At 40.7% G+C, this 14558-nt stretch overlaps 1 protein-coding gene across 4 annotated transcripts in view; it reads left to right on the top strand.

Annotated features, from left to right (window-relative positions):
- The window catches only part of LOC116034873 (myosin phosphatase Rho interacting protein), a 75493-nt gene that overhangs the window by 50414 nt on the left and 10521 nt on the right, over nucleotides 1-14558 (top strand). For 2 of the 4 annotated variants that reach the window (XM_031277630.2, XM_031277631.2), the window contains exons 14-17: nucleotides 1115-1682; nucleotides 3462-3599; nucleotides 7845-10433; nucleotides 14258-14405. In XM_031277630.2, coding sequence (XP_031133490.1) covers nucleotides 1115-1682; nucleotides 3462-3599; nucleotides 7845-10433; nucleotides 14258-14405 — 3443 coding nt within the window. The remainder of the gene's footprint in view (nucleotides 1-1114; nucleotides 1683-3461; nucleotides 3600-7844; nucleotides 10434-14257; nucleotides 14406-14558) is intronic. The other 2 variants (XM_031277632.2, XM_031277633.2) reach the window with 2 other exon arrangements.

Genomic DNA, 14558 nt, shown 5'->3' with positions numbered 1-14558 from the left:
AAATGTGTAAAAATCAAGTAAATTGCTCTGGCATTTCTTTCTTTTTGCTGTATCGAAAACGTACCGAACTGTGACACCACTGTCTCGTATTGAACCGAACCTTGAATTTTGTGAACCGTTCCACCCCTACTATCTAGAATAACACTGAAAACGACAACACTGCATGTTCTTATTATGTTATGTGGCAAATAAGGGCCTGTCTTTGCATTTTTCAGTCAATGTCAGTGGGGATCTGGGGCCTTGTTAAAGAGGCTGACTGCAGAGGGGAAGAAACTGTTTTTATGTCGTGAGGTATTGGTCCTAATGGACCGCAACCTTCCGCAACCAGCTATAAACTCACTAAATGTCAAAAAAGGAAATATTCTTAGACCCATTTTCCTTATTAAACAGAAAAATGCAACCGGACACCTTCTGAATTCAAGTTTCTCTCTTTCACTGGACTAAGACTAGCTTAATTCCCTTGTTAACTCATCAAAACACTCTTCGTTCAAATGACCGAAACAAAATAAACCAAAAAAGTCTTGGGTTAGTCTTTCAACTGTTCCAACAATTACCAACTCTGGTTTGGTCGATACAAACCCTTAATTTACAGAGTTAACGTTAGATGTGAAAAGAAACAGCCATTATATGCTAACCTCAAAGCCACCAGACTTCAGTAAAAGTAATTTTACCTCACTGATCGGAATCAAATTGAACCCCAGCCAGACTTAGCCTTAGTACACACAACTAAGTGAGCTGCTGGGGGCCAGCAACGGCAGAGAGGCAGCGGGGAAACATCATATAGTGCCAGAACATTTTCACATATAACTCGGTTATATATATATATATATATATATATATATATATATATATATATATATATATATATATATATATATAACACAAGTTTCTCCAGCAAAAATAGACAGGGCAAACAAAGTTGAGTGGAAAAGAGTTACTGATGGACTTTAGCCCAATACCAGAATGGCAGCAGATTGTCTCTGACAGGTGCAACACACCGCATCCACTGGACATTGGGGTTAAGGAGTCTGATAGCAAGACTATCTTTTGGGACATGGACAGTGAGCATTTTGAAGCTAAAACTTAATTGCCTGCATTTGTTACTGCCTTTCAGCTCAACTGAGGATCATGGCTCCTCTCCTTTAGATGGTCTGGTTAGGCCAGACATCACCCAGGACTTTCTCTGTTCTGAGGCCTCATCTGTGGAGAGAGAATCCACTCCAGGTATCATAAAGAGCCGGGCACGTGACCGCAGAAGAGAAGGCCGCTCTAAGACCTTCGACTGGGCAGAGTTTAGACCCATTGCTCAGGCTCTGGCTCAGCAGCGGGCTCAAGAGGCCGAGAGTCTCCAGCTAGACCTGGGAGAGCTGGAGCGCAGTCGGAGAAGAGAGGAGAGGCGGAAGAGGTATGAGTCTGTGACTAGCTCACCAGTGGAGCAAACTTCCGTTAAAGAAGTAGGGAGGACAGACTGTGAGAGTGGAGAGGGAGTCGTCGAACAAACCGATTCATTAGCTCCCACGTCTTTGGAGAGGCAGCAGAGGGTGGAGGAGGTGATTGAACAACACTGGCAACAGGTTGAGAAGACACCCATACGGGAGGAGAGGAGGGTGCCTCTGCCCGCCACAGTGCAACCCAGAGAGGCTGTTGAGCTGGACCAGCTACTGGAGAATTACAAACAAGGGGTATGTTTAGTCTATTTATTTAATATCAACTTTAGTAAGTGCACACAGCAAATTGCAAACCAGGGTAACAATAAGCAGTACATGAAATAAAATGAAATTGAGTCTCTCATAACGTGACTACATTTTCTTTTATCACGGCGGCACATTAGGGTTGGTTCCAGTTTTCTAAAATTGGGTAACTGGTCATGTAACTTCCTACTATCCGTCAACTACCAAGCTACCTGTTAGCTTCTTCTCTAAAATTAACACAAGGTCATCACCTAGATTGTTAATGTAGAAAAAGACTTGCTCCTGCTGTTTCATGAACATAAAAACACACAGCCCATTCCTTATAATTTCAAATAACAAAACTGATAGTAGTGTTTCTACTTCCACAAAAACATATTTGGCAGAAAACACAAACACCAGCATACAGAGGGCATATTAACCAGGAAACAGGACACGTATAGTGCGGTCGGCACAATATTGGTTGGCACAAGGTTGAGTACTTGCTCTGGATGAGGGGAAGGCTAAAGCACGTAGGTAGAGAGGACAGATATATACGGTCCAGCAGTATTAATTAGGGCCCGAGTGCCGACAGCGGCGAAGGCCCTATTGGAACTGAAGGAATTATTATTATTACGGCAAATGAATTGGCTTTTTGAGGGGCTTAACATATTCAAAAACTCACCAAATTTGGCGGTCGCATCAAGTCTGGTGAAAATTTACGTATTTTAAGGGTTTCGGGAATAGGTGGGCAAAAATGGCTCGATAGCACCCCCTAGTGGCAACAGGAAGTAGGCCTAAACGTCAAGGTGCTATACTTTAACGAACTCCTCCTAGAGATTTCATCCGATGGACTTCAAACTTGGTGTGTATCTTCTCAACACCTTAAAGATGAAAAGTCATTAAAAGAGAAACTTTTCGTCAGACGGTGTGGGCGTGGCGGCCATTTTGAGTGTTTAGCGATGAACAAAAATTGTTGTAACTTGAGTGTACGTGGTCATATCTGCCCGAAAATTCTCACGATTGACAAGGGTCCAGGACTGAGGACACCTACAGGCCAAATTTGACTTTTGGTCATAAGGCAGATTTCCTGTTGCCAGCGGGGGGCTGGCAACAGGAAATCTGCCTTATATGACAAACATCATCCGATTTAAATGAAACTTATAATGTGTGGTCTACATGTGATACTGAGCCGGCCCCTATAATATAACCACACCCACTTGCTCAGGCCACGTCCCCTTTCATAACATTTGAACCGTTTAAGGTAGACCCTTGTGTGAGGTATCAATGAACTCAGCAGAGAGTTCCTTCTTCATTGGTGATGGTTTGGCCCGCCCCTATGCTTTAGCCATGCCCCCTTTCATAAATGCTGACCCATATAAGGTAGAGTCTTGTGTGAGGTATCATTGAACTCAGCAGAGAGTTCCTTTTTAATTGGTGATGGTTTGGCCCGCCCCTCTGTGCTTAGCCACGCCCCTTTCATAAATGGTGACCCGTTTAAGGTAGAGTCTTATGTGAGGTATCATGAACTCAGCAGAGTTCATCTCTCCATTAGTTCATGTATATATATCAGTCCCTCCAGGATTTTGCATCCTTTTGTTTTTTTTTTTAGATTGTTGCGGCCCAAAATGCCTGATTTTGCAGAGCTTTTGTAAAAAATTACGATAAAAGTTGTCAGATAAAAAGATAAATGTCTTTTGTATGTTTGTTGCAATGAAGTTGCGGGAGACAATGAAAGTTGACAGAACTTCACGAGATTAATAATACAAAATATTCCCCCTGCTGCTCCTGCAGATAGAGGACCTGAAGGCACAGTTGGAGAGCTGTCACCAGCAGCTCCTTGACTCAAACAAGCACAAGCAGGATCTGGAGCTCCAGCTGAGAATGGCTCTTGAAAGAGAGCAGGGCATCCGGACAGGTTACATTTCTCCGGTGAGTTATAATCTCTGTGTATTCAGTGTGCAGCTGCATTGCTCTGTATGTTACTCTGCTATGATGGGACATCCTGTTGTAGATTCCATGCTATTTCTCAATTGAGCAGTGTTTTCTCCTCCATTTTGTAACATTCTTTGCATGTTGTATTTTAATGTAAGAAAACATCAAACAAACTGACATCAAAGCAACACAATAGCTACAGATATGTGCCTTTGCATGAGTTCATTGCATGTAAAACAACAAAAACAAAAAAGAATATTTATTACTACAGCTTACCACTTAGCTTCTACTAGTTAATCTCCTATCTTTGTGTCATATCTGAACTCATGCTAGCAGTTACTTCAGTATTGCGTTAATTTTGGACCAAGGAACTCAAGTTTTGTGGTTGATGATGTGACTTTCTGAGGATTATTTCACTCTAAATGAAAAAGAGAATTAAAAAAAAAAAAAATTTAAAGGTTCTACATATGAGATTTTAAGCATTCATTTTGCAGCAAACAACTATTTGCTATGTAAAGATGTAGTGGCCGTGCATGCATGTTAGTGTGCAAGTGAGTCCCTTCCTTTGAAACTGTTGCCCGCCCCCCGTTTTTTACAAAGAGACTAAAGGCGCTTTTACACCTTTAGATCGTTGGACTTGGTGTGCTTAAGGGCATGGCAGGCTTACAACATTGTTTAATTTTTCAATTGGTTCATTAGTCTTCACACTGCACTGTCAAGTGTAAACAAATGTCAGGCTGTGGAAACGAACGAAAGTAAAGGAGAGGGCGAGCCGCAATGAAAGGGATAGATTATGATGTGTTACACAGACGAGGAGCATATAGTCATTATTGGGTGGCGGTAGCTCAGTCTGTAGGGGGTTGGGAACTGGAGGGTCGCTGGTATAAAGCCGGTGACACACCAACCGGACGACCGACCTTCGGCAGAAAAGGCAGTCGGACTGACTGCCTCCCCGAGTTGGCCAAAAAAAGTGCCTCGGAACACACCGAAGCGATGCCGACTGCCGACGGCAGCTGATTGGATGAACGCGTCACGTGGGTCTGGTTTCTCTGGAAATTCAAAGCCAGACTGTCATGGCGGCTTGTTCAGAATACGATCTCATATTTTACTAAAATAGTTCACCGAAACGTGTTTCTGAAAACATTTTAAGCGAGAAATAGGCCATGTAGTTGCTGAATCTGTCTTAATTTCAGATCGACAAAGGTCAGTTTAAAAGATTTTCGTCAGATTTTGAGAGGCGTTAGTCACGCTAATCTCGCTCGTCATTTCCAGGTTAGCTTAAATGCAGGCTAGTAAATGCAAATTTAAATTTCCTATATTTAGGACAGATCACGTTCTCACCTAACGAAATAATAGCGAAGATGTGCATTCTCTTGCTTGCCTAGTATACTTACCTCGTCACTTAAAATTGTTCACTAAAGGTTAACTTTATTCCGTTGTTTATCTCGTTTTGTCCAGGGGCCGCTTTCTCTGTGTGTCAAACACCTTGCTGAGAAAACTGCAAGGAACAATGTTTCCATTGCACTTTGTAACATTTTGTTTTCAATGATGCACCAACTTTTCCACCTCAGCCAAGCAAAAACTTGTTGCAGTATTTTGACTTTTTATTTTATTTCTGGTGTTTCTACCTTTTTTTTCATAAAATTCAAAATATACATAAAAAAGGTGGATAGAAATACAGTTGTTGTCATCTCCTAAGTCATATGACAACCATGCCTCCTTTAAGCGTCGGATATACTCGCATGCAACACCGTGCGTGGGCCTCTGTAGATGGCGCGCGCTACGAGCATGCACGGAGACGTTTATGCTTAACGTATTGTTCGTTGCAGTATTCCCCCGAAACACCAGGGGGCAGACAAACAAAATAATCTGTGAATAAGGCAAGAAGTAGTAGAGAAGAAGAGACCAGAAGTAAAGGAAACAGTAGTAAACACATCCATGATAAACACAGACGAACTGCAAAACATTACAATTATCTACTCTTATTAACATGACTGTCGTTTATCTCCAAATAGAAACTACTGTCTGCCAGTAACACTGTTAAGAACACTCTTTCTATGAAGCCATTATTTTTTAGTTTTGACAATGTGATCTCTCATGCTTTTCCACACTCTGCAGCAAAATGTTTATTCTTTTCCAAGTGTGGTGTCTATAGCTTTGACCACATATTAAAGTCTGTTTGACTCTCTGTTGTCTGTACATGAAGAATCACGCACGTTTGTAGAGGCGAACCTGCTCTTCACCAGCCGACCATGTTGAACTGAAAGCACAGTGGGTGCGTAGTTACAAAAATTCAGAGGGGCATGACCACGTGCTGCGACAGCTTGCCGAGCCTTCGCGCTGGAAACGACAGCTGTTGTGACGTCATTTTATGGCGCGTGTGCCTTGCACCGGGAACACCGATGCTACTATGAACCTAGCTTTACAGTTTACACTTATACAATGGAAAAGTGCAAGTGGGGTATGGAGTGGAAAATAGTATTTTGAGTTATCATTTAAAAGTATATAGTTATTTAATTATTATGTATTTTCAATTTGTTTCTATTTTAGGTTCTTACATTTATAAATGTGTAAAGGTGCCCTGCCACATGTATTTCATTACTTTCTAGCGTAGTATAGAAAGCCTGCAGGAAGACTCAGCTCGATTTGTGCCAGTTCTCATTAATATTCAACGAGCTAAGCTGCTTGACTCTGATTGGCTAACAGCTAGCCAATGAGAGCCTGGCTATCAGCATCCTGTACCCAGCGCAACTGGGCGAGCTCATGAATAGTAATGAGCTCAGGCAACACAACGTCAGACTAACCAGTTTTTGTAATTGGCCTGATTTCGCCGCTTATTTCTTTTCAGTGACTAGCGCTGACAGAGGAGGTAGCAGTTCATTTTCACATTCACTACATAACACAAACACATATGGACCTAACATATTTCAAAAAATACAAGTAAAAACGGTTTTGTGTGGCAGGGCACCTTTTAAATTACTGTTTGATCATATACATTTCATATACTTGGTAATATTTAATTATAGCCTTATTCTTTGTAAGGCTGTAACTAAAATATTTTCATTGTCGATTAATCCGTCATAAATCGGTTAGTTGTTTGATCTATAAAAGGTCAGAAAATGGTGCAAAAATGCCCAAGATGACGTCCTCAAGTATCTTGTTTTGTCCTCAACTCAAAGATACTCAGTTTACTGTCATAGAGGAGTGAAGAAACTAGAAATCCGAGCTGGAAGCTGGAATCCGAGAGTTTTTGAATGACTCAAACCGATTAATCGATTATCAAAATAGTTGGTGATTCATTTAATGGTTGACAACTAATCAATACATTTTTGCAGCTTTAATTCTTGGTAGTACTTGGCTAAAATTAGTTGATCACTGTATTTTTTAAATTTAGATGAATTTGGAGTGATTGTATCATCCATGGTCTGGCACATTAGCTTTACTTGCTAAAATGTTTGGCTCAACATGTATGAATGATAACTTCTTTGCTTGTTTTCTAATTATTTGCATGGACGCCAGATTCTCATCTATTAACTGCTACAGACCACCCATTTGTTGTTCTTTTAACAAATATTGTTTAATATGTTTGATGGAATGTCTGTGCTTGTGTGTAGATGTATGAATGGTTTTGAGGCTGAATGATTACTTTTATAGATGATTCAGTTGGTTACGGTTGAGTTAAGTTTTGCTGCGATTTTTAGATTGTATGCAATTGTTGTCTTGGTTTTGGTTTGAGAAATAGAATAGTTAAGTGACTTACAATGAATTATCAAAAAAGTTTGAAAATATAAATGGACATTAGATTTTAGTCTGATAATACTCACTATCGCCACTCAGAAAACAATTGTTTTGGTGCAAGACATGAGCTTGGACCAGAGAATGAAGAAAATGTGTTTTAAGGACCTGGTATGCCTTCCATCCCTAAGTAAACCATCAAGCTGAAACTAATATCGCATTACTTACCACGTGAAATAACTTTAACCATTTAATGTGCATGCTCTGTTGTGGTTAACTAACCCTGGCCATTTAATCTCTTTCATTTGCTTTGAATTGAAACTTAAGGTAATTTGAATTTGTTTTGAATCACTGTTAATTTACATAATTTCTGATTATATGGGAAATCATTTTGTAATGTCACTTTTTGAATGAGGAAAATTATTGGTAGTTAACATTGAAAATTATTAGCAAGCTTTGTGTCTCCCCTGCTGTGTGTTAACCAACTGTCTGGTCCCCTTTTCCAAGCTGGAGCACCCTTTGGGTCTGGAGGCTGATGTGACGCCCCAGACGAAGAGGCCCGAACTGGTTAGTTCTCAAGCACAGAGTTTAACAAAGAAGTACCAGGAGACCAAAGAGCTCCTAAAGCTGCAAGAGCTGAAAAAGCGCAATATGCAGGCACAGCTTGGCCTTTCGCTTTCTCACCTCCCCGTCAAGGAACCTTACTTTTCTGAACCCCCAAATCTATCCATTCCGGAAAACCCTCCCACTGAACTTGTCCAAAAAACTGTTAGCTTCCTGCTCCAGGACAGTACAGAGTCAATTCAAGAACTTGAAGACTTGATAGCTGGTCAACCTCTGTCCCTAAAGGAGCTTGCAAAATTATTGAAATTCCATAGTTATAATGAAGAGAGAGCAGAGAAACATCAACTTCAGAAGCTCTTGGAGACCTGGAATTACCAGCAAGAGATAGAAAATGAAACATTAAAAAAGAGTTTAGCCAGGGCAGGAGAAAGCATCCATGAGTACAAAGCCCGTCTTCTAACCATGGAGGATTTGGTGGGGAAGGTTCAGAAGCAAAGTTGTGAAAGCCTAAAAAGCCCCTACGGCACGCTTTCAGAAATTGAAAACCATTCAGAGACGAATGAGGTGACAACTGCAATGCTCTCTCACAGGGTTAAACTTTTAACTAGTGAAAATGGGGCATTGAAGCAACGTTGTCAGGAGATAGTGAATCAACTGACTGAGGCTGACAGAGAAATTGACAGACTAAAAGTTGAGCTGATCAGCCAGCAGGGCGGAAAACAGCATCACCTGGTCATGGAAGAGATGAAAATAATGAAGGCTGAGCTGGCTGAAAACGAGGCAAACGCTATAGACAGGGAGTATTACGAGAGGGAGCTGAATGAGAAATCCTTGAGGCTTCATGAAGCTCTGATTACATTAGAGGAGCTTGGTAACAGCCTAAAAGATACTGAGAAGAAGCTGCAGTTGAAAGAGGCCACACTGAAAGGTCTAGGCTTTCACACAGATTATGAGGACAAGGAGTTACACCCAGATAAAGAGCAACTAAAAGAGCTACTTGAAGCCTCACAAGCAAAATTATTTGAGATGGAGGCAAACCTACGGTCTACAGAGCAGCGCTGTTTGGAACTAGAACTCAAGAACAGTGAACGTATCACACTTAACCAGGAATCTGAGAAAGTCGGTAGAGAGAAGCTAAGAGAAGCAGAAAACAAAATAAGAAAGCTACAAGAGAAGTTAGAAATAAAGACAGCCAGTGTTGAAAAGACACTTAGTGAGTGTGTTGAGGCAGGAGAGAAGCATGTTAATGATAAAGGACTTATAAAGCAAGTAGTAGAAGAGATTGAGATGAGGTCTGAGGCAATTAATCAGGTTTTAGAGATGTTGGCAAAGGTAGATGTTAATGTAGAGAAAACGCTCAGTGATTTAAAAAGCACTTTATTTGGTTATTCGAAAGAAGAGCCACTCTGTGTGAGTCAGTCAGACATGAGGTTGGTAATCGAGGGAGAGTTCTGGAGCCAGCTGTTGGGTTCATCTGAAATCAGAACCGAGGAAAACAGACACAGCTGTGAAAGACGTGTGGCACAACAGATGATGGCACAGAAGCACTTGATGCTCTTGATTAAGAGAACTTGTTCACAAGCAAAAGTTGAGAGAGAGGTTGTGACAGAGCAAGATTTTGCAGCCATGTACAGATGGCTTGATAACGAAACAAATGATCTCATTCTTAAAGAGTTAACTGAGACCTTGGAAGCAAGATCAAATGGTTTGAAGCAGATTGCATCCAGTGTGAACTTGGCCAAAGATGACCAACTTGTGTCTTTGGCTCTAACGAGCTTTGATTTTGGTCAAGAACTGAAACAGTCCTCTGAACATCTGTTTGATGCCCTTAAAGAAGCCTACATGTCTTATGTGATCACTAGGCTGAAAGTCCAACATGAGAAAGAATTAAAGCAAAAACAGATAGAAGTTCAGATTGGTAGCTTGGATTGTTCAAATTGTCCTAAATTGAGAGAAGCCACCAGAGATCTTGAGTCCAAACTGTCAGATCTTCAGAATCAACTATCTGAGACTTCTTTGAAAACTGCCACAGGGCCAAAAACTTTGATCCAGTTCGATGGGGAGCCCATAGACTCATTGGATAAATGCACTGAGAATGACATGATAGCCAGGCATAGGAAGGAGCTACGAGAGGTCAAAGACAGCTACGAGCAGGAAGCTGAAAAGTTGAGGCAGGAAATCGCTAAGGCCAGTGAAACACTGCGTGTCTGTTCAGAAGAAAATGTGAAAGAGATCGACTTGCTGACGAACTGCGTGGAGAATCTGAAGAAGAAGCACGAGATGGAGAGGACAAACCTCATGGAGAGGTTTGACCGGGAAATGGAAGAGCTGAGAAGCATGATGAGTCCGGCAAACCCTGACGAGGACAGACCAGTGCATCATGCCTTGGCCCAAACATCCACCCTGAAGGAGCGCATTCAAGAGCTGGTCATCCAAGTCTCAGTCATGACCCAAGAGATGAGACGGCGCGAAGAGCAGGGAGATATTACGACTCTACGGCTGAAATACGAGAAAGACCTGGAAAACCTGAAGGTGGAAGCGCTCCTTGTCCTTGCCGTCCTCCATCTGTGATGCCTTGTGTTCCTTTGTGACATTCCCAGATCCCCCCCCTCCTTCCCCAAACCCCACTCTCCTTCCTAAACTCGCTTCCCCTACTCTTGCTCTTTATTCTGTGAACCACTTTTCTTCTGTGTTGCATGAAAACTAACCTCCTATAGGTTTATGTGATAATTGACTCTGTAGTAGTCGTGTACTGAGGAACCCATTTTGTTGGAGGTTTCATCAGTTTTAGAACTTTGAGTAACTGGAACGTTAAATTAGCCAAAACAAAAAATCAACAGAAGTCATCAGATTCTTTTACACCACCTCATCATATATGCCTATTCTCCTCTGAAATGAGTTCCTCTGGTTTTAGTTCAATGTGTTTATAATCTAACCATTTAAAATAAAAATTTAAATTGTTTACCCTTTTTAACACTTTTGAACTTTTGAATAACAATTATCATTTTGATTATTTTAGCTATGAGCTTAATTTGGGTCTGATGCCTTTTCTTTGGTCTGTTTCTACTAACAGTTTCATTTTAATCCCTACTTTTTCTGAAAAACAGTTGATGACATATTTCAATTATTTGACTAAGTAATTTTAACTCAGGGTCTACTTCTTGCTTTTTTCAAGCTCTCAAGTGCATCTCACGCTCATCAGCAGAAAATTAAGTTGTTGGCTCAGTTGTGATGACGTAACTCAAGTATGGAACTTATGGGACAACTCCACGAATAAAGTTGTTAAACTTCATTTACAGGTGGAGGCAGTAAAATGTTGTTGAAAGCTCTGGAAAAAGCTAGTAAGCGGACCTTGACTTTATTTTGTAAAACTACTAGTCACAAGGTCAGGAATAAACCTTCAGGTGTGGTCTTTCGTACTTGTCATGATAAAGGGTCAGTTCACCCAACTAACTAAAATACATATTTCCTCACTTACCCCTAATGGCATTTGGCCAAGCAGATGGAGGTGAAAGGAACGCTTTTTTTTAACTGCCGGATATTTGAACGGGGTTCAGGGGGTTATAGGTGAAAAATGAGTAATTAAGCCCAGTGTGAACCAAGATGGCCAACATACTTTTATCAACTCCCATATTGACATGGCAGTGTACAACATTACAGCTTCACTCTTCCATTTACCCATCACAATAAAACTTAAATTCACTCAGAGCATTTTGCTAAGAGGCAATCCAGTAAAATAACTTACACAATTCTTTACACTAGATATCAAACAAAGGCCAGTAATCTGCTGTGAGCTGTAAATTCACCATTTAAAGCAGAAGGCGGAAGATGCATTATATATATTATACCTGACCAGGCAATGCCTCTCTTTCTCTGGCAGCTGCCTCCGTCTCACTCAAACTCACTCTGGGTCTGGTTCTGCAGCTGCCCGTCGCTGCCCTCTTTACCGAGCGGACGGGATGAATTAGTGTGGTGGAATGATTTTACCCCAAAGAGCAGCGTAAAAGCAAAGAGCGTTCACTCTGACTGAAAAAAAATATATGAATATTCACCTTTCAGGGGGCAGCCCTATAATGTTGTTTATGGTGCTCAAGGCAACCAAAAAGATTACATTTAATTAAAACTCAACAGAGTGTTACTCATGGCTGTAGACACTTTACAGCACCCTTTACCCTTGGTAAACAGTTTCTTATAAATAATTTTCATAGCAACATGGTCCCTGGAATATGTCCCTTGTTGCTGTTGAGGTTTTTTTTTTTTTAAATGTAATATTTTAATGCTTTACCTCAGATGAGATTTATCTCTATTTTTTTATTGGAGTAGTTGGAAAAATTCCAGCAGTGTATATCTCAAAATCTCAGCAAATCAAACAAAGCTGCATCTGCATGGCTAGAAACCACAAGGGATATATAGGGAAATGTGTTTTTGAGATTTGTGTGAACCAACTCCTTAAGGCATGGTCAAATTCAACTTTAGTTTAAAATGGTTTATTATTAGCATTTTTGCATTTAAAAGATAAGGCTGGTGTTATTCCAAATTTCTCTTACTGTCAACAAATCCGATGAAAAGACCAAAAGCAACAATGTGTTAAGTCCTCCAGTGTGTTAGTCTCCCTACTTTCTCACTTCCTCACCCTGGCTCTCTGCCCTAAGACCATTGGTCCTACCAAAGACAAACTGGTAACAAATGTATTCTTTTCTGTCTTTCTTTTTTGCTTCGACTTAAATAAAAGGCGTATTTCTAATTTGTTAGGTGAAGTCCTTTTAATTTAAAGTTAATATCAAAGGTACTTATAAAATGGTAATGGAATCCAATCCAAGAAATAAAAATGTTTTAAAAGAATTACAAGAAATCAGAGTTTAGACACGATAATCTTTGACTCGGAGCAATGGAGGCCAAATGACGTTAGAATATTCCTTCTAAAAAAACACAGGTTTGAATATATTTGAATAACTATTTTTGGGCATTGTGTCCATAAGAGGGCTAACCAATACAATCGGAGACATAACTACAACATTTATTTTAAAAGATCTACACACCTACACATTACAAAATAAATAATAAATTAATGTTCTATATAATGTTTCGGGACCAGTGGCCCAGGCCCACCCTAGAACATGCAAGGCAGACACCGGCGTTAGTGCTGTTTAGTCAAATTTATATTCAAATTTAGAATATTCGTTGACAGCCCTAGTTTGGTGTAGAGACAGAGTGGTAACTTTGTGACACAAAGATCAGTACTTTTTAAGGTTTGACTTAGTGAGTTTTATTTGGGGTGCAGTGTTAAACAGTTTTGGATGCTCAGACAGTCAATCTTATGTCTTGGCTAACTAAATACTCTGCAGTGTCTGAATAGTGAGTCCATGACCCCGCTATGACCCAGGATATCTTAACACACAAGATACATAGCCTCACATGCTTCTAAATAAAGCTTGTGCGTGGTCTGATGTCAGAGGAGGAAGTTTACATTTGCTCTGTGCGGGAGATGTTTCAGCCTCACACACTAGGTTCCTGGGTCTGAGCTCTCGGGGTTTATCCCTGTAAAAACACACTGGACCTCCATTTCCCCTGTTTGGCTGGAGCAAGACAGGGACGCATGCCAGGGCAGAGCCGTCGGCTGAGTCCTCAGATTAGTTGCAGTGAATAGAGGCCGGAAGCAGGACAAGGTTTTTAGCTAGTCTAGTGGAAAGGCCATTGAAATCTCTTCTTGTGGAAACTTGCACTGTAGTTATAATAGCAGTGTAGTGGCTTTTTTAAAAAGTGTGTTGACTAGTATTCTTTTTTTCTTCTCTCTTTCTCCATACCACCCAATGGTGCTAGTTTGGCAAGCTGACTGCTCAAATGCCCTATGCTGAAGAAACATTAAACTGCAGTGTCTCAGACAGCTATTCATGATTTTATTAGACTATCATCTTAACCCTACATTCCGTCAAATATTTGGTCTATAGACAGATTAAGATTTGAGCATTAGCTGTAGACTACAGCCACTATTTACCAACATAAGCTCAGTTTGGAAAAAGCATTTTATAAGCATCAGTGGACGTTTAGCTGTGGATAGGAAATGACAGCCTATGTTTTGTTACCCTCCTTTTTCATTGTCTATGCATTCCTTCATTGTATTGTGTATCCTGTCATACATCTTCTCTTTTTGTAGTCACACAGGCTCAATTTGCTCATGGCTAACAGGCTGTAGCTTGCAAGTTATTTGCTGAAATGAATGACGATGGTGATGTGTGGCTTATATTGTAGGGCCCAGGGTTTTATTCCTGCTCAGCTTATGTGGTCATGAGAACCTTTTGGTCCATGTCCAAAAGGCCCATGAACTCACCATTGCACCATGTTTTCCTGTCTCATAGGCCACCTGTGAGAGGGGCTTTGCTGCCATGGAGGAGTCCCATCAGAAGGTGATAGATGAGCTGCAGAGGAAACACCAGAGAGAGCTGGAGAACCTGCAGGATGAGAAAGAGCGACTGCTGGCGGAGGAAACAGCAGCCACCATTGCTGGTGAATAACATCCTAAATATAACCTTTGACCTAACAGATGAAACCAGAGAAAGCACAGTGCTGCTATTGTGCTCATTTATTACTAATGTGATTTAAATTTTTTTTAATTTTTTTATTATTTGCTTACCCTACCTTAGTAATAATACAGTTTTA

This window comes from Sander lucioperca, chromosome 22 (genome assembly GCF_008315115.2).
Source record: "Sander lucioperca isolate FBNREF2018 chromosome 22, SLUC_FBN_1.2, whole genome shotgun sequence".
Lineage (NCBI taxonomy): Eukaryota > Metazoa > Chordata > Actinopteri > Perciformes > Percidae > Sander > Sander lucioperca.
The sequence above is the reverse complement of the archived record's forward strand: the minus strand, read 5'-3'. Positions and strand labels throughout refer to the sequence as shown.